This window comes from Coccinella septempunctata, chromosome 1 (assembly GCF_907165205.1).
Source record: "Coccinella septempunctata chromosome 1, icCocSept1.1, whole genome shotgun sequence".
NCBI classification, from domain to species: Eukaryota; Metazoa; Arthropoda; class Insecta; order Coleoptera; family Coccinellidae; genus Coccinella; species Coccinella septempunctata.
The window spans coordinates 67,165,151-67,184,469 of NC_058189.1; the positions used below are offsets into that span (position 1 = coordinate 67,165,151).

The window sequence follows — 19,319 nt, forward strand, 5'->3', positions numbered from 1 at the left end:
GGTGTATTTATCGTATCATGTTGTTATCTTCGTTTTGTTTTCAGGAATGGCGTACCTAGAGGAGAAACGACTTGTCCATAGGGATTTAGCAGCGCGAAATGTTTTAGTACAAACTCCGGGATGTGTGAAAATCACCGATTTTGGTCTTGCCAAGCTCCTGGACATCAACGAGGAAGAGTACAAAGCGGCCGGCGGTAAGATGCCGATCAAATGGCTGGCTCTGGAATGCATCCAACACAGGATATTCACGCACAAATCAGACGTTTGGGCATTCGGAGTGACAGTCTGGGAACTCTTGACTTTCGGCAAGAGGCCCTACGATAATATACCTGCTAGAGATGTACCTGAAATTTTGGAGAAGGGAGAAAGACTGCCCCAGCCTTCCGTTGCTAGCATCGACATCTACATGGTCATGATCAAATGTTGGATGTTGGACGCGGAGAGTCGTCCCAGTTTCAAGGAGCTTGTGGATGAATTTTCGAAGATGGCTAGGGACCCTGGGAGATATCTTGCCATTCCTGGAGACAAGTTCATGAGGCTGCAGAATTCTCAGATCATTCACGTGAGTATCGATCTCACTTCCATGAATCGCTGTTACGATTCTGTCGATAAAAGTCTAAGAAAACCTTTCTTTTAGGATCCGAGGTCATTTGGGACACCAAGCATCGAAACATCAGAATCCCACTCTGAAGGGGGTGTAGGGGAAGAGTACCTACAGCCCAAATCAAGAGCTCCTCTTCGAGTATTGTCTTCCTTGACTCCCATACCTTCCAATAGCGATAAATTGTGGCCTTCCTTATCACACTTCTCTGAGGGAAGCATGGCCTCTCAGTATCAGAATAATTTCAATCAGAAACTCCTGAGGTATTCGCAGAACAGGAGTCAAGAACCTACCTCGATGGGCACGATGCAGTCGGACATTTCGAAGTACAGGTTAGTTGGTTGATTATGAAATCTTTTGGTTGCTATTATCACACTTTCTCGTGAATTTTTTAATCTATTTCTGATGTCATGTTTTACCAATGCCTTTTTTCCAGTGGAGAATCAGGGAAGATGCGAGAAGACACAGGTTCAGATGAATACGATTCCGCGAGCAGATCTCAAGCCCAGGTAGGAAATCTCAAACTCAATCTCCCTGTAGATGAGGATGACTACTTAATGCCTTCACCACAGAATTCAGTAGCAGCGTCAGCCTACGTTGACATCATAGACACGAAGTCGGACAGTGGTACCAACACCTACGTGACCTATCCAGAGTTCTACAACACGAACATCGACAACCCAGAGTACCTAATGAACAACGAGGCCCCCACCCAGACTGTAGGCCTACCGACAGTGCCTGAATTTGTACAAGCAACAGCGTCTTCCGCGAATTCTGATAGTTCTATGGTGCCGCCCTTACAGACCCCTAGAAGCTCCGAAGAAGAATCCGACCACGAGTACTACAACGACTTTGACAGGATGCAGAGGGAATTGCAGCCTCTGAAGTGCAGTAACGACGCTACGGTAGTTGGTTGGAATGTATGAACCTCAAAGCCTTCTTATCCTGGAAAATTAAAGACACTTGAAGGGGAAATTGTCCCCAGTGATGAAGTTCAAAAACTGAGAATATTTTCTGCGAAAAATTTTTATATTCGAGGAGCTCTAGACTCATGCCAAAATCTTCAGTGTTGAAGAAGTGATAAAATCATATCTTTTATAATTATGTACATTTCGGCACTGATTGTCTTTAGCGTTTCTGAAATTTTTACACATTTCGATTAATCGAAACCTACTGCTGTGCGCACAATATTTTTATTGGGACTTTCCCACATAGGGCCTGTATAGTGCCTGTAGTACTTCCTGAAAAGGGCTGTGCCAAAAGAAGAATGATTCCGTGTTACTTAAAAGAATAGATAGGTCGTAGTTGCTAAGTCCCTCAAAACTGTCAATCGAAAAGAGAAATGACAATAACTTAGTGCCATTTGGGTTATGGCAGACTGTACATAATTTTGAATGTGTTTTCCTGTACAGAAATGATGTAGATATAGTTTTTTAATGCTAATATATTGGGTGAGCTATGGAATCTGCCAATATTGAGCGGACGCCGATTTCAGTCGACATAACCTCAAAATTCTTGTGATTTCGTTTAAAATCTCCACTTCCCATTATGTAAAATATACCCAAAGATATCGATTGAAATCGGGGTTTGAACTGATATATCCTGATTGATGTAATCTTGCCCTCTCTTATCTGTGATATACCTATAACTAATGTAACTTGTATAAAATCATATTTGAACAAATAATTTTGTAAAGCACGAGACAATTCCTTCATTGTATATTGATAATGCCTCCTATGATTTTCTATTGAATTAAAATCTCAACTTTATGTAATTTTAAATCTGTCGAATTTTATGATTTGTTGATTCTGTTTATTTGTTTGCGCTATGTTCGTGCCATTATTTTTTATGTATCAAGTGCCTTAGTGTAATTGAGATATGGATGAATTCTTTACATATTTGTATATTTAATGAAGAAATTAATAAATATATATTGAATAAATCTACTTTCATTGCAAATTCACGAAATTCAAATGGATATGATTATTAATTCTCATCATGGGTCCAATTGGTCATCAAATACGAAGAGTAGTATCTGTGGAGACCTTTATTTCCTACTGAAAAACATTGAAAAAATAAATCTTAAATTCGAACATATCCTGGTAAGGGTTCTATTTTTCTATGACGGAATGTATTTGAAGAACAGTGAATACTGGTAATCTGAGATCAATAATTCTCAAAGGCTCTTATTGAAGTTTAACACTGAACCAAGTTTTTTCCTTATTTTGGGCGATGTCCATTTGTGTGAGGCTGTCTGTGCTGAGTTCATTTCGTTGGTTGAGACACCTTCGTCCACATCCTCCGCCTCTGTTTTGATTTCCATTTTCTGCGAAGCAAGAAAGATGAATCAGATTGAATTCAAGAACAAAATAGGAATCAGCACAGAATCTCATTTTTCAAGCTTTAATCCTATCGTTTGATTCATTTCTCTGCAAGCTGATCTTTCTAGAACTAAACAGCCTTCTACACTCACCTGAACGATAAGTCTCAAAAATTGTTGTTGAGTTTCAAGAGCATAAGCAAGTTCCTTGAGCCGCTTCTTCGTTTTGGAAATTTCCGTAACTAGATAATCCTCTGTGTTATCTACTCCAACAACGTCCATAGCTTGGATGAAAGGAAGAGGAGTCAGTATCAGTTCGCATTTTAATTAGACTCATTTTCGACAACAGTTAATTGATTGAATAAAGACGGATTAGTAGCTTGAAACTGAGCTTGGGGGATGGAGATAGGAAAATTGCAAATACACGAACTTCATTTCGAGCTTGGAAGTTCAAGAAGCAGATAAAACTGCGAAATCTGTAGAGTTGCACAGTTGATACTTGGAGTATTTTGATGAGATATTCATATTTTCAATTGAATTCATTGAATTAAGGTAAAATTTTCACTGTTCCTTCCTACTGTTTTGAAACATCATGGTAGTCGTCATTTGAGAATCTTTAAATTACATTTTCATCTCGTGTAATTATTATTGTCAAACGATATAATCAATTTTTTAGCTCCAATGTGTTGAAGAATAGAGAATACTCCCTCTGACGAAAATGGTATTTTTTATGAAAAATCTTTGAAACGTCTCATTTTGAAATAACCATTTCAACCGTTTCCCAAAAAAAATTATTTTAAGCACTTAAAAATGAAAAATTAAAATGGGTATTTAAAGTTTGAAGCGTTTTGTGAGAATTGCATAAGCTGGCAACATCGACTGAAATATGCCTTGATAATAAAGGACAACAAATGCATTATCTTGATGAGATAGACAAAGATGACTGTCTATGAAGGTCGTAAAATTTTATGGGATTTTTATGGCCGGTTGCAGTTGAAGCTCGCCAGTAAGTACGTACTTGTAGATCAACAGCTGTTATTTTATGAACAAGCTGATCGGACGTTGTTCTTTTCATAGTATTATAGTCATGTATGCGCTGTTGCCAAATCGTAAACTCCGCACAAAGCGATTTAAATTTTAAAACCCCATATTTGAAGGATGATTTTGAATAGTTTCCGCGGTGAATTTAAAAAAATCATGAATTTAACTCATACTTATTCAGTTTGAACTTGCATATGCAGTGATAACCCAAATTGAGGAGAATTCCCCATTATAGATAGTTTCGTTATATTACAAAGGTTTCCTAAATCGAATGATCGAACTGAGTGTTTGTATCTTAATACCAACCGAAAACTTTTAGTTCAAACATCAAATTCTCTCTTTATCATAAAGTTTTTTCATTAGGAACCTTTGTCGAAATATAAATATGATCCTATACCAAGACTTCCACTACAATGAATTAAAATGAATGGATGTACCTAAATATTCAAGTTTCGATTTCATTTCGTACGCCAAAGTTTGTATATCCAATTAAATCTTGTTGGACCGTCAAAAATATGGAATATAATTTCATGAACCAGAAAGTAAATTATGCAAATCTGAAAATTTCCATTTTCCTCCCTTCTACATATGAAAGCAATGTCAATTATTCATTCTGAATTAGTTTCAAGACGTCAAAGGAATGCGTACGCAAACAGAGGTCATTTGCGGACAATCACCAAACAAAAATAACAATAAACAGCCGAGAAAAAAACAAGAACAACTCACCTTCATCTGAAAAAGGATCTCCGAACCATTTTCTGAAAATCGACTCCCACAGACCCAGCTCGTGTTTGGTGTCGTTCGGATATTCTATAAGCTCGACTTTGTCAACTTTTTCTAAAATCATTTTTGGCAGTTTCGACTCTAATTCGGTATGCAAAACCACCTGTGGACAATGAGGAGGGTTAGAATCCATAACCGAAACGTCCCAGTTTGGCTTATTCTTACTTGCATGGCCAGCCTCTTGAGTTGGGCGTTCCTCCTGACAGACTCTATGTCACCGACCGCCAAACCGATGAGCAGATTCATGAGAAGGATGGGCATCAGTACCATGAAAATGCCGAGGATGAAGAAGGAAGGGATGGGAAAGGGTAGAAAGGACTTTTCCTCGTTGACCGTTAGGTAGTACGGTTTCACGTATGTTCCAAGGAAGTCTATTTCACCCAGCATCATTGAGAAGGTCCTGGCCAAGGACATGGGGATGGTTTTGAAGGAGAGATGGTGGCCCTGGAAAGAGAAGATCTGCACTATCCTAAGAGGAACTAGTGAAGGTGATAATCACGAGAATGACTGAGTTTCAGAGTGTTTATGACACATTTCTGATCTTTTTCTTGGTGCGTGGAAATGAATGCATGAAGTCGCTCTAAGTTTTAGTAGGGGAGAATTGGACACAACAGGATAGTTCGGTAAAATGGGACATCGGGCAATATTCGAAAATAAGCAGGGCCATTTGTCGACTGGTAGTATAACTCGCTGTGGATAAGGTATCTCCAAATATTGCAGTTCATTATTTAAATGAATTGTGAATCTGTAACGTGTGACAAGCTGCAATTCGTGAAGGTAGTGTTATATTTAGTTTTGCCGGTAGTTAATGGAGAATTTTTCAATTTTAATAACGAAAATAAATAACGATGAGTATTTCATATGAAAATTTGAATAATTGACTATATTTCGTGATATTTTCAGATATGAAAAAAAAAATTTTTTCTCATAAAAATCCTGAATAATATTTTGGAAGACGCGGTCAGGCAAAATGGGATACCATGCAGTCGGGTAAAACTGGATACTATCCCGTTTTGCCCAACCAAGAGATCTATTGGTTTCAACAAAGATTTTTAATATAATTGTTCAAAAAGTCTAAAGAAGGATGGGAAAATATACGAGAGAAACGAATCGGCAGTAATGAACAAGAATAAGGAGAAGGTAAAAAATATAATTTTCAAAAAAGTCGACAAAAGAGAAGAGAGGAAGAAACAAAAATTGTAGTAGTTCAGAAGATGAAGAGGAACCTGATGTAACCTGCATTTATTGTTCAGAATTGAACTCTAAATCAAAGAGTGCTGACGGTTGGGTAATAATGAGCCAGGACTGTTGTATTTGGTCTTACGAAGCTTGTGTCGGGGTTGAGAATGATGTTGATCCGTACTCGTGCAAGTCTTGATTTGTTTTTTGTTATAAGTATGAGTTTACTAAGGTGTTCCGTTTTCAATTTCAATAGATATATTCGACTCTGATAGGTAATCATTTTCATTTTCATTCAAGAATCATCCCATTTTACCCGACTAGGAGGGCAAAACAGGATACTTTACCTTTCATCACATATATTACTTTTTCTACATAATCATCAAACAATGAAGGAATGCTCGATATTCAATGTATAGAGAAGACACCGGAGAAGTTATTGTGCAGAAGTAGCAGCTATCAATAGCTTTTTTAGGGAGTTATGGGTGATATAACGTTAGCTATCCCATTTTAATCAATTCTCCCATAGTAGAATACGCATTCTTGGTCCGCACAGCATTGATTTCCGGGAATTCTTCAAATTTTCTTGGAAATGTCACTTCTGTTCACTCGATGTACAATACATCCTTGAACTGCGAAATGAAACTTCGGTTATAGTTCGAAGAATCTGGCAAACTTCAGATTATATTACGGCTTCTGAAGATATCGAATATACATTGAAGTTCCGAAGAACATCCAAGAACAACGTCGTTCTACAGGCTTTGACAAGGATTGATCGGTTTCACACGAATATTTCCATAATTAACACAGTTTCTCGTCAGAAAGGAAATTCGGGAACATCCTCAAACTGAATAATTCGTCTTCAATTCCTATTATGCGGAAGGCTAACCAGAGAATCTACGATTTGTGTTGAACGCCATTATTTCATTTGAATCCGACAACCTGCATATTTAAGATCATAATCGAATCTTGGGTTGCCGGAACAATAATTGCTCTGAATTGGTTGAGAGTTCCTTTTGTTCTGGAACAAAAACTATGAGTGATAGCTTCTTTGGACTGGACGCTATACAATTTTTTATTTCACTAACACTTCTTTTATAGATTCTGAATACAGAGAACAAAGCTAAACTTCTTGTATTAGATTCAGAAAAACTCCTCTCCTCAACAGAGGTGCAGGTTGAAATTAATTAAAAATTAGTTTTCCCTCTGCATTTTCTCCCCAAAAATGTTCTCAAATAAAATCTCTGTCTTACCTTCGAGAGCAGGATGTAAAACGCCAGACCGAACGCTATGATCAGTATGGAAAACACCATCAGCACCTTGATGAGCGTCTGCAGGATCTCTAGGAACATCACAACATAAATCCCCACTTGATCGAACCTCTGCAACAGCAACAGCAGGTTGAACCAGCTCAAGAACACGACGATGGACGCGCAGGAAAAATGTAGATCATGAAACTCCCCACCAAAGATCGGAAGAGCCTGAAAAAATAATCGAAACCATCGAACTCCTGACAGGGACTGAAAAAAAATTACCATGACCATGGCTGCTACGTAAAGTATCCATGTGACCAGGTTTATGGGGTCCAGTAGGTACATCCACTTTTGCTGGTAAACTTGGATACCTTCCTTGATCACCCCTAGTCCAAGACAGCCTAAAATGCCTAAAGCACTGACGTATATCACCGTGGATATTTCGACATCCAGGAGATCTTGCATACTCTGTTCGATGTTTAAGGTTTCCTGTAAAGGAGAAATTTGCTTTGTAGGTACGAAACTTATTGAAAATAATTCTGTCTTCTAGCTTCTACAGTGAGGAATTATAGCGAATTCAAACACCTAGACTACATAGAAAAAAAATTTGGGTTTTTTATTTTTGTTCTAATACGTCTATGGTGAAGATCTCCTTGGTGGTTGTGAGGACTGTGAGGAGGTTTTATGCTAAAATCCTGGTTGTTGAGATTCAAATCGTATCAACCATCTTTTATAGGAAAAAAACTGTGGAAATCTAAGAAGAAAATAGTGGTCCAACAGAAGGAATTTGCAAAATGGATGAGTATTTTCCGAATTGACATTTTTCGTGCCAGCATAGAAATTCAATCGAAGAAAATACCCAATCATTTTGCTGTTACTTCAGTTCTTTTGGAATCAAACCTGTGCTCCAGTAGTTTTATTGCAATCTACAGATTTTTGCCACTACGTTTCACATACCTTCCGATTGCATTTCAAAGTTTTCATCTGTGACGACTGAAATTGAAGTATCAATAATGAAATTTCAATAATGCATGGGGTGTCTTTACTGTGGGTAAACATATCAAGGTTAGTCAATTCACTGTTGAGTGATCTACCATGTCGGTAGATATTCTTATTGGTAGATAAATCCCTTGTGGAATATGCCCGTAAAATCATTTATGACTTTCATGAAATCTTTATATTTAGTAATGTTACGCTCATTATTTACATTTTTTTCGCTTTTTTTGGTAATTTTTCATGATTATGCCAAACTAAGGTTTCAATTCGAACAACTCACATTTTGCGTTGAATTCCTCCTGTCATCGCCGTGTCTCGTCATCAGCTGTGCCGAAAAGCAAGTCACAAAACCTAGGAAGAAGCTGTAAAAGATCACATTCACACAGTGGAAGTATTTTCCGTAAGAATTCCATTTCATCTGAAGATATTTCTGGCTCAAGGGATGCGCCAATAGTTCTACTCTGCCGTGAGAAACCATAGCCTGCAGTACAGAGATTAAATGAATTGGTTTGAACACAAATAACTGTTCTGAATCTTCAATAAATCCACTTGGGTCTTCTTCTAATATAAATATAAGTTTTCGTGGTTCTACTCACATTTAGAGCCGGTAGTGGTATGGGTCTGTATATGTTCAAAGCTTCTCCAGTCTTGCCATCCATATCTGCGTAGAACTCGGGACATTGCAAACATTGAAAGTTGTATTTGATCTGAAAAGGACCAGTTTGGGATAAAAGGGAATCTTGAGCAAGAGTTTTCGTGTTTCCGTGGGCGGTTTTAGTGTTTGACGTCATCACCAAACAATCTGTGTAATTGTCGGCTTTAATATGTACCAAATTTGTGCGAATTTATTCATCAGCATTAGGAACAACAAATCACTGTAAGTATCTTTGAACTGTGAGATGAAGACGATGAGAATTTGTTGAATACTCACGTAAAATGACTTGGAATCCTTTTTACAGTTGGCCTTTGTGATACATTTATCTTGTACGGATTCAAAAACTTTTGGCATCGAAGCAATAAGTGCTAGAGTGACACAAGGATGTTTGTAGGACTTCAGCAGCATGACTTCCTTCGCCCTGGGCAAAAAATTTAATGAGCCATAGTAGAATAAATTCTACAACGTCTTCCGTGAAGACAAATATCTTTCACGTTACATTTGAGAGCAGAAAATGTCCAGAATATACAAAAACGATTGGAAACTTCATCAAGTTGAGATGAAAGTTTTTCATTCTATTTTCTCTTCAAATATGAGTACCAAGGTTTATTTCATTCAGGACATTTTGAGCGTTTCTTTCACCTTGTCTCGTGTGTGACCATGGCAAGGGCAGCTTCTGGATACTTGTAATAAATTGCGTAATCTATCGCACTGAGTTCTGTTGAATTGTGGAGTAATTTGCATTCCATGCTCAGGAGGAGTGAGATTGCATTCGGCTTGTTCTCCATGGTCGCCAAATGCAGAGCCGTGTTCTGAAATTATGGCATTCAAATTCAGGCTGCAATTAAATTCTTTTTGTTTGCAGGGCAAGTGTGGAAGGTAGTAAGTGGGAGAAATAGAATAATTTCCATCAGTGGATTTCTGAGTACGTCATTGTTCCCTGTGGTATCCGAAGAAAGTAAGTACATTGAATTACATAACTGTATACCGGAGTTTGAAGTCGTCCCTGTGCTTCATTTTCTCTTTTGTGTTACTTGTTGCGATGCTTTTTCAAATAATTATCAACGAATGATACAATTTCGGAATGTTCATTAATAATTTGAAGAGGGTATTCGTGAAACTTGACTCTTCAGACTGAATTATAATGAAAAATCTAAAATTGCATGAAAGCTCCAATCAGTCCAGACTGTTTTCATGACAGCAAAGGGTAAGTTTCCAATATAAGACAAGCTTACTGGAACTGGAGGTACAGAGAAATGTGGAATAAAAAATTTTTTCAACTACTGTGTACTATAATGGAACGAGCTCAATGAAATTTCCAGATTTATCACTAGAGGAGTTCCTCTTTAGAATATGTATCACATTGAGATCTACGAGGATGTATTGATATCTAGTTAGCCTAGACCAGTTCCATGCATAAAAAATATTGAGTTATCATAGCAACGAACAATGTGTCATTAGAAGTGTCAGTGTGAAGTTTGAGGTCAAAAAAGTAAACCAGAGTTACGCAATAAATTGAAAGAAAGAAGATGTCCACCGAAATTGTGAAAATCGAAAAATTGGAGTATCGAGCCATCATCAAGTACCAGTATTTAAAAGGGTTAAGAGGTGAGTAGATTTACGAAGATATGCTTAATACCCTTGGTGATCAATGTCCTTCGTATGCAACCGTGAAAAATTGGACTGCAAGCTTCAAAAGAGGTAAATTTTCCATTGAAGATGATGACCGATCGGAAAGGCCAGTTTCTGTGTCAGTCCCCAAAAATATCGATACAGTTCATGACATGATTTTATCAGACCGTCCAATTGGGCTAAAACGGATATCTGAAGCACTGGATATTTCATACGAACACGTTCATCATATAGTTCACGTCAATTTGGACATGAGAAAAATTGGTGCAAAATTGCCAAAATTGGTCCCCAAATGTTTGAATGTTGACCAAAAGCTTGCAAAGGTAGAAGCATCGCGTTCGATCGATGCTGGATTTGAATACGATGTAGACTTCTTAAACCGATTTGTTAGTATGGATGCAACTTTGGTACATTTCTACGATCCAAAACCAAAGCAACAATCGATGGAATGGCGACACTCTGGTTCTCCAAGACCTAACAAGTTTCGTGTCCAAAAATCTGCTGGAAAAGTTCTTGCTTCAGTTTAATGGGATTGCCATGGAGTACTCATGATTGATTTTTTGTATAAGGGTAGAACAATAACCGGAGATTACTATTCGACATTACTGACCACTCTACGGGAAAAAAATTAAAGAGAAAAGACACGGAAAGCTATCCAAAGGTGTTTTGTTTTTGCAGGACCAAGCCCTTGCACACAAATCTGATGTTGCCATGCAAAAAAATCGTTATTTGGGGTTTGAATTACTAGAACACCCCCCTTATTCTCCAGATTTGGCTCCATCCGACTCTCATCTCTTTACACAACTGAAAAAAAGTTTAAAAGGTCGTAAATTTTCTTCCAACGAGGAGGTAATAAAAGCTGTGGAGGTCTGGTTTGCAGAGCAAGAAGAAATATTTTTTTTGAAAGGTCTGGAGACGTTGCAGGTTTGCTGTAATGAATGTATCCAATTGAGAGGAGAATATGATGAGTAATAAAATATTTTGACATTGAAATTTTGTTTGGTTCTATAGTAGTAGTTTCTAAATTTGATCTTCGAAAAATTCCGAAAGAGATGGGGTCAGTTAAAACTTCCTCAAGACAGAACGGTTGCGCCGAGATGGATGAAATCTCGAAATTTACCACAAGAAGAGTTGCTCTTTCAGAATATGTATCACATCCAGATCTACGATTATTTTCCTGAAAGATACGCGACTCGATGTGAGTTGTTTGGAAACCTATTCAAAAGAGGAGGTTCGAGTTTGAGATCATACAGCTTACCCCATCCTTGTCAGTCTGGTCCAGAAGGTGCGAATGCACAGAAAGCAGCAGTTCCATGGTCTGAGTGAAGCCGTTCATAGCGGCCAGATGCAGGGGATTCCTCCCGTTGTGATCCCTGTGGAGGAGAGCACCCCTGTTGAGCAGCAACTGCACAATCCTCGCGTGTCCGTGCTGGGAGGCGATGTGGAGGGGTGTCAAACCCTCCCCGTCGCACTCGTTTATAATGAACGTTCCCTTTTCGCTGTCCAAAAGCTGTTTGACGGTGTGGAAACGTCCGTATCTGCGGGAACGAGAGGAAAGGGGGTTTGTGAGTTGTTTAGAGATAGCGGAAAATGGTCCGGCAATTCAATGCGATAGGAAAACGATGTCGTATCGATTTCGGGTGTCGGGATTGATGGAATCGGAATTCGGACGGATTTTTCATATTCTCCGGAGACGGGACTGAGACATTTATCTGCGGGATTTACACTTTTTGCGCGATTGGATTAGATACCCGCGTTTTCGTATTGAAAGAAAGTATTCGAAGCTGATCGCGTTTGGGAAAGTATACCTGTAATGTATATAACAGATGTTTGTACATATTGTGAATTCAGTATTAAATGAGACACCGAGCTAGCCACTTGTTTTTATCAAATCGAAATACATCACATGGCGCAGTCGAAGCGAACATAAGCGTGTGTGGAAAATTGAAATCCTCTCGTGGAAAAATAATATTGAATTATAATTGTAATAATGACAAAGACACCATCCGAGATGAAATCAGAAGAAAATTCGTTGTACGTATCCATGTCAGCCAAGCCACCATCCGAAATGAAGTTAGAAGAAGATCCAGCAGTGGAATGGAAATTCTTTCTACAGAAATTCAAAATTTTCATTCAAGCTACAAAAGCAGAAAGTGAATCCGAAGAATATAAAGCCGCCTTGCTGTTGAATTGCATCGGTGATAAAGCCCTCAAAATATACAATACCTTCGAGTTTGGAAATGAAAAAGAAAAAATGAAATTGAAGAATATTCTAGAAAAATTTGAGGCATACTTCATACCAAGTGTTAATGTTACATATGAAAGGTACATATTTTTCACCAGAGATATGGAAGAATCGGAAACTGTGGATGAATATGTAACTCAGTTGAAACAATTAAGTAAAAATTGTGAATTCGAAAAATTAACAGATTCTCTCATAAAGGACAGATTGGTCTTAGGCATCAAAGATAAAAACGTCAAGGACAGACTCTTGAGAACAAAAAATCTGGACTTGATAAAGGCGGTGGAAATATGTAAATCTGCAGAGATAACGAATAAACAATTGGAAATTTTATGTTCAAATCCTGGTCCGAGCATGAGGAAGAGAGAAGATAATCAAGAATTAATGGAAGTGAGACGAAAAAATTTTCACATGGGTATGAAGAAGCAGGCGCCGAACACAAGGAGACAGAATGAAGTATCTATTGGACAAGGACAACAACATCCCAGGAGTCGTCAAAGAAAACAGATAAGTTTCAAGTCATTTAATAGTAATAATTTTCAACAACAAAGAAATAATAATAATGAATTTCATTGTACGAAATGTGGTACTATTCATTTCAGGGGAAATTGTAAAGCATTCGGAAAAATTTGTCGAAAGTGTGGTTTGTATAATCATTTTGCTTCATTTTGTAAAAGTAAAAGTGTTAATAATATTGCAAGAAAAGAAGAACTTTATATAGGTTCAGTGGAAAATAGTACTTCATCTACAAAATCAAACTGGACAGTCGATTTAAAAATAAATAATGAAATAGTAAATTTCAAAGTAGATACTGGCGCTGATGTTAATGTTATTCCATTCAGTTTGTACAATGCAATTTTCAAATCCCAATTAATTATGAGAGATGATACCAAATTGATAGAATATACAGGAAATCAAATCGAAATAATAGGATATATTACAGCCCCAGTTTTTTATAAAAATAACGAATTTAATGTAAAATTTTTTATAGCTAAAGGATATGGCCGTCCAATAATTGGAAAAACCTCAATAGAAGACTTGGATATTGCGAGAATGGTAGCGGAAATGAGTGACACCAAGAGGTATATGCTTGATTTTCATGATGTTTTTGATGGAATTGGGTGTTTACCAGGTCAATATAGAATTAAGGTAGATGAAACTGTTAAACCTTGCATCCATGCAGCTAGACGCTTTCCCCAAGGGATTTTGGTGAGATTGAAAAATAAATTAGATAATTTGGAAAAACAAAACATTATAGCTAGAGAATTCGAGCCAACTGAGTGGGTTAACTCCCTAGTAATTGTAGACAAGCCTAATGGAGATTTTAGAATATGTATTGATCCCACTGATTTGAATAGAGCAATTAAACGAGAACATTTTTCAATTCCCACTTTTACAGATATTGTTGCTAATTTAAATAATGCTAAAGTTTTTTCTGTGTTGGATACGAATAATGGATTTTGGAATATTGAATTAGATGAATATAGTTCGAAATTATGTACTTTCAACACTCCATTTGGCAGGTACAGGTTTAAAAGATTACCTTTTGGTTTGGTATGTTCAGCAGAAATTTTTCAGAGAAAAATTTCACAATGTTTTGAAGGAATTCAAGGTGTCAGCATATATATAGATGATATTCTGGTCTGGGGTGAAAATCAAAGAGAACATGACGAAAGGCTGGTCGAAGTTCTAAAAAGGGCGCGTGAAAATAATATTAAATTTAATAAAGAAAAGTGTAAATTTTCAGTTTCGGAGGTGAATTACTTGGGTCATAAAATAACGAGTAATGGTATAGAGCCAGATGAAAGTAAAATTTCAGTAATAAAAAATTATCCAGAACCAACGAATGTGAAAGAATTGCAAAGATTTCTCGGTATTATTAATTATTTGCATAAATTTATTCCGAATGTAGCAGAAATAACTGCCCCTTTGAGGGATTTATTAAAAAAGAATACAATTTTTGAATGGGGTTGGAAACAAAAGGAAGTTTTTGATCAATTAAAGAAAATTTTGTCATCGCAAACAATATTAAAATTTTATGATCCACAGAAAATGTTGGTGTTATCTGTGGATGCTTCAAAAGATGGTTTGGGAGCGGTACTATTACAAGAAAGCAAGCCTATAGCATATGCATCGAGGTCTTTAAATAATGCGCAAAAATGCTATGCTCAAATTGAAAAAGAGATGTTAGCAATAGTGTATGGGGTAAAGAAATTTCATCAATATATTTATGGTAGAAAAGTGATTGTAGAAACCGATCACAAACCGCTGATTCATATTTTCAAGAAAGCATTAATTGATTGTCCGATGCGTTTACAAAGAATGCTTTTGAATGTTCAGATGTATGATTTGGATGTTCAGTTCAGGCCTGGAAAGGAAATGTATATATCTGATGCCTTGAGTCGAATCAATATGCAAAAGGACGATACAAACATTTTTGAAAATGAGTATGAAGCACAAGTTAATTATTTGAAAAAGTTTTTTCCAATTTCACCACAATACTTAGAAAAGTTCAAAGAGGAAACTAAAAAAGATTCAACTCTTCAAGTTATTAGTCAATATATTAAGGAAGGATGGCCGAATTCTCGGGCTAAATGTAATTCTTTATCAAAATTATATTACAATGTAAGGTCAGAATTGGTTATTATTGATGACATAATTTATAAAGGAAATTGCTTGGTTGTACCAGAATCATTGAGAAGAGAAATGTTGAATCTGATCCATTTAAGCCACATGGGCATTGTTAAGTGTAATTTAAAAGCAAAAGAACTACTTTATTGGCCAAATATGTTTCGTGACATAGAAAATGTAGTATTATCATGTGACATTTGTCAAAAGTATTCTAGAAATAACTTCAAAGAGTCACTCATACCGCATCCCATTCCCGAATATCCATGGCAAAAAGTAGGTTGTGATTTGTTTGAAATTGATGGCAAAAAATATATGATTGTTATTGACTATTTTTCAAAATATGTTGAAATTTGTAAATTGAATTCTATTTCTTCAGAAATTGTTATTAAAAATTTGAAATGTATATTTAGTAGATTAGGCATACCACAAATATTCATGTCTGATAATGGTACACAATTCTCCAGTTTTGAATTTCAGAGTTTTGCAAAAAGTTGGCAATTTGAAAATATAACTTCTAGTCCAAATTATCCACGCTCTAATGGTATGGTAGAGGGAGCCATTCAAACTGTTAAGAATATAATAAAGAAAAATTCAGAATCAGATACAGAATTAGAATTAGCTTTATTGGACTATAGAAATACTCCAATAGATGTAAGCATACCTTCACCTAGTGAATTGTTTTTTAATAGGAAAACTAGGACAATTTTACCTGTTAAAAAGGAATTGTTATATCATAGAAATATAAATTTTAAGCGACAGAGAAATCTCTTAGTGAAAAGACAAAACAAACAGAAGACATATCACGACAGGATGTCAAAAACTTTAAGAATTTTAAATGAAAATGAAAAAATATATATAAAAATGAATAATATTTGGGTAAAAGGAATTGTAATTAGGAGAATTAACTTAAGATCTTATTTAGTTAAAATAGCAAGTACCAATTCTATAATTAGGAGAAACAGATATCATATAAAACCATACTTTGTGAACAGTTATAGATATAGATCCGACATTGATATTGAGGATGAAGAAAATGAAGTTAATAATACTTGTACTTCAAATACTCAAGACATAGAAAATTCACGCAGAACTACTATTTATAATTTAAGATATGGTAGGAAAATAAGACAACCTATTTAGGCAATTATTATAATGTAAATTATTATAATTTTAATATAATTGATAATATAGATGTAAGAAATTTAGGGAAATTCTTATAATTCTGAATTGAATTTTATTTTGTTGAAAAGGGAGATGTAATGTATATAACAGATGTTTGTACATATTGTGAATTCAGTATTAAATGAGACACCGAGCTAGCCACTTGTTTTTATCAAATCGAAATACATCACAATACCGAATTTACATCTCATTTCATCTCATCATCAGGTCCCATTCCGATTAACTTTACCCAGCTGTCTTTCACGAGGGTAACTCGTAATTATAATTCGTGGATTTTTTTTCAATATGCAGAAGAATATTTTTATCGTTCAACCATGATCGTACAATTAGGATTATTCAACGATAAATATTCGAATGCTTCTTCTTAACTGTTGTCTTTCAGTATTTTGGACATTTTCCTGGCGAAATACGGAAAAATAATCACAATTTATTACTGAACATTTGCATGCTGGGGTTTTCGACAATGAATTCTCACTTAGTAGCAACACAGAGTCCATTTATGTGGCTTTTCCTACGAGGTAAACAAACTATTTTTCCGCAAATCGTTTAAAATTCGACAGATATTGATTGGTTTTGAAAAAATCGTGGTTATTTTATTCATAAATAAATGATGCTTTGAAATTCGTAATGAAATTGGTGATTGCGAAAACAAAACAGTGTAAGATAATAAGTTATGATGAATTTTCCATTTCTGATGCTCCTCCAGAGCTGGTTGATGCAGTGAATAATGCTTCATAAGAATAATTGCCAGAGAAATCAAGAGAAAAGTACGAATATGCATATAAACGTTTTATGTACTATCGCTAGAGTAAAAACACGAGTTCTTTCTCAGAAAATGTTATAATGGCATACTTTTTAGACCTTTGTTCAAAGATGAAATCTACAACATTGTGGACCACTTATTCAATGTTGAAGTCAACCCTTGTAATTAAACACAATGTAGATACACTTCATACACATGAAAAACTTCGTTCTTTATTGAAACGGCAAGCTCAAGGTTAGAGTCATTCGGGGCAACTGTGCGCACTTTTGCCTTTCAAGCCATACCCTGTTTCAAATGTTGAAGCTAGGAAAATTGAAACATATTCATAGGATAGAGAATTTTCTAATCTATAAGAAAACATCAAAAAGCAAACAAACAAAAACGTTTTTTTTCCGCAAAAAAATATTTAATAGTGAAAGTCGGAGTGCGTTCACATGCCCCGTATTGCGGGTAAGTGTGCGCACCCTCACGGGGTAAGTGAACGCAGTGCTTTGTGAACCACACAATCCAAACAAATTACAAAATAATGTCATCAAAATGTTACAATATTAGAGAAATGCTGTTTATTGTCAATACAGAAGCGCCTTTTTACAAGCAGAGCATTATTGTTCGTGCCACAATTCTTGGTGAACACAACAATTGATACATTCCCCTGTTGGTGGCTCTTCATATTTTTCTGAACAAATAGGACAATATTGATCGAGTCTTAACCAAGAAAATCAACAATGTCATAATTCATTCCTCACTGAACTAATGCCCATATAATGAATCTATGCGCACACTTACCCGCGCACACTTTCCCCAGTAAGCCAAAATTAGAATTGACGTTCTTATAGAGTTGAGCAGCTAAGAGAACCTAAAATTTTTTATTATGTATTTAGATGAATATGCCCATGATCCAATAAAATATTGTTTAACACTGTCGGACTCGGAACTTGGACCTGGCAGAATTTGCAGAGATGCTAAAAATTAACATGAAAACTAGTGAAATTAATTGTTTGCAAATAAAAAGTTAACGAAACGTCGCACGGTGCACTCCTATGAAAAATTAATATGGCGATTCTGCGCCCTTGCTTCAACCAAATGAACCCCTCTTTCATACATTGCACAGTCGAGATATACGCACTGCGCACACTTAACCACTGCGCTCAGTTACCCCGAATGACTCTACATCATTTTCATCAGAAGGAGTATCCCTTGTTCTCTATAAACATAAATCACCCTGTATTTCGCCTGGAAGGCGTCCAAAAGACTGAAAGACGACGATGAGTAGAAGCATCCGAGAAAAGTATCCTGACAAAATACCCGTCCACACTCACCTGGCTGCGAAATGCAAAGGGCTCTCATTGTTATTATTTTTCAGATTTATCACCGCTCCAAGACGTATCAGGTTCTCCAGACTCCTGATGTGTCCCTCCCTGCTCGCGTAGTGCAGTGGCGCGCAACCAGACACATCTTTCTCGTTCAGCAACTGCTGCAAGCTGGAGTGCGACTGGGCCTGAGGGGGATTAAAACGAAACTTTAATTGACTCACTTGCGGAATCCTTCGGTAAACCAATTGGTTATGTCGCAACTTCTTGCCCCGATTACAGAGAAAAGTTGCCGTGAATCTGGCGTGTTAAAGGGATGTGTCGAGGACGGGATGGAAGGAGATGGGGTGGTCGTGGCGGAGGGGTTGGGGGTTCCAGAATTGGCTCATGAACTTGTTCGGATAATATGCGGGTAGGGGAGGTTTAATTTTCCGCTTTATCGGACGTTTTCCGTCCTGGATGTATCTTTCTTCGCGTTGTGAAGTTTGATCGAAATCACACAACGTATTTCTCAGAAAAAAGTATGCAAATGTGGCAAGAAAGGGTATGGAAAGTATAGTGTAACACGTGGAACCTTGAGGTACAAGGAACCATAAATATACAGAGTGAGTCTTTGACTCGTACAAATATTTTAACAGTAGATTGTTGAGGTCAAAGGAAACACTTTTTTCCCTTACTGTTTTTTCCGATTCGGCCCTGATTAAAAGATATAGCCATTTTAAGTTTTCATA

General features: G+C 36.6%; 2 protein-coding genes across 9 annotated transcripts in view; one reads left to right on the forward strand and one right to left on the reverse strand.

The window, feature by feature from the left end:
* LOC123318168 (epidermal growth factor receptor) overlaps positions 1–2,543 on the forward strand; it is a 132,172-nt gene extending 129,629 nt beyond the window's left edge. For 4 of the 5 annotated variants that reach the window (XM_044904820.1, XM_044904803.1, XM_044904804.1 and 1 more), the window contains 3 exons: positions 45–562; positions 638–933; positions 1,038–2,543. In XM_044904820.1, coding sequence (XP_044760755.1) covers positions 45–562; positions 638–933; positions 1,038–1,527 — 1,304 coding nt within the window. In that variant the 3' untranslated portion in view covers positions 1,528–2,543. The remainder of the gene's footprint in view (positions 1–44; positions 563–637; positions 934–1,037) is intronic. The other variant, XM_044904812.1, reaches the window with a different exon arrangement.
* Positions 2,544–2,633: 90 nt separating this feature from the next.
* LOC123315213 (transient receptor potential cation channel subfamily A member 1) overlaps positions 2,634–19,319 on the reverse strand; it is a 59,764-nt gene continuing 43,078 nt past the window's right edge. For all 4 annotated transcript variants that reach the window (XM_044900829.1, XM_044900837.1, XM_044900824.1 and 1 more), the window contains 12 exons: positions 18,598–18,776; positions 11,719–11,998; positions 9,471–9,640; positions 9,105–9,249; positions 8,770–8,880; positions 8,454–8,654; positions 7,460–7,666; positions 7,178–7,405; positions 4,911–5,189; positions 4,689–4,848; positions 3,075–3,205; positions 2,634–2,927 (listed from right to left, as the gene is read on the reverse strand). In XM_044900829.1, the coding sequence (XP_044756764.1) occupies positions 2,778–2,927; positions 3,075–3,205; positions 4,689–4,848; positions 4,911–5,189; positions 7,178–7,405; positions 7,460–7,666; positions 8,454–8,654; positions 8,770–8,880; positions 9,105–9,249; positions 9,471–9,640; positions 11,719–11,998; positions 18,598–18,776 (2,241 nt within the window). In that variant the 3' untranslated portion in view covers positions 2,634–2,777. The remainder of the gene's footprint in view (positions 2,928–3,074; positions 3,206–4,688; positions 4,849–4,910; positions 5,190–7,177; positions 7,406–7,459; positions 7,667–8,453; positions 8,655–8,769; positions 8,881–9,104; positions 9,250–9,470; positions 9,641–11,718; positions 11,999–18,597; positions 18,777–19,319) is intronic.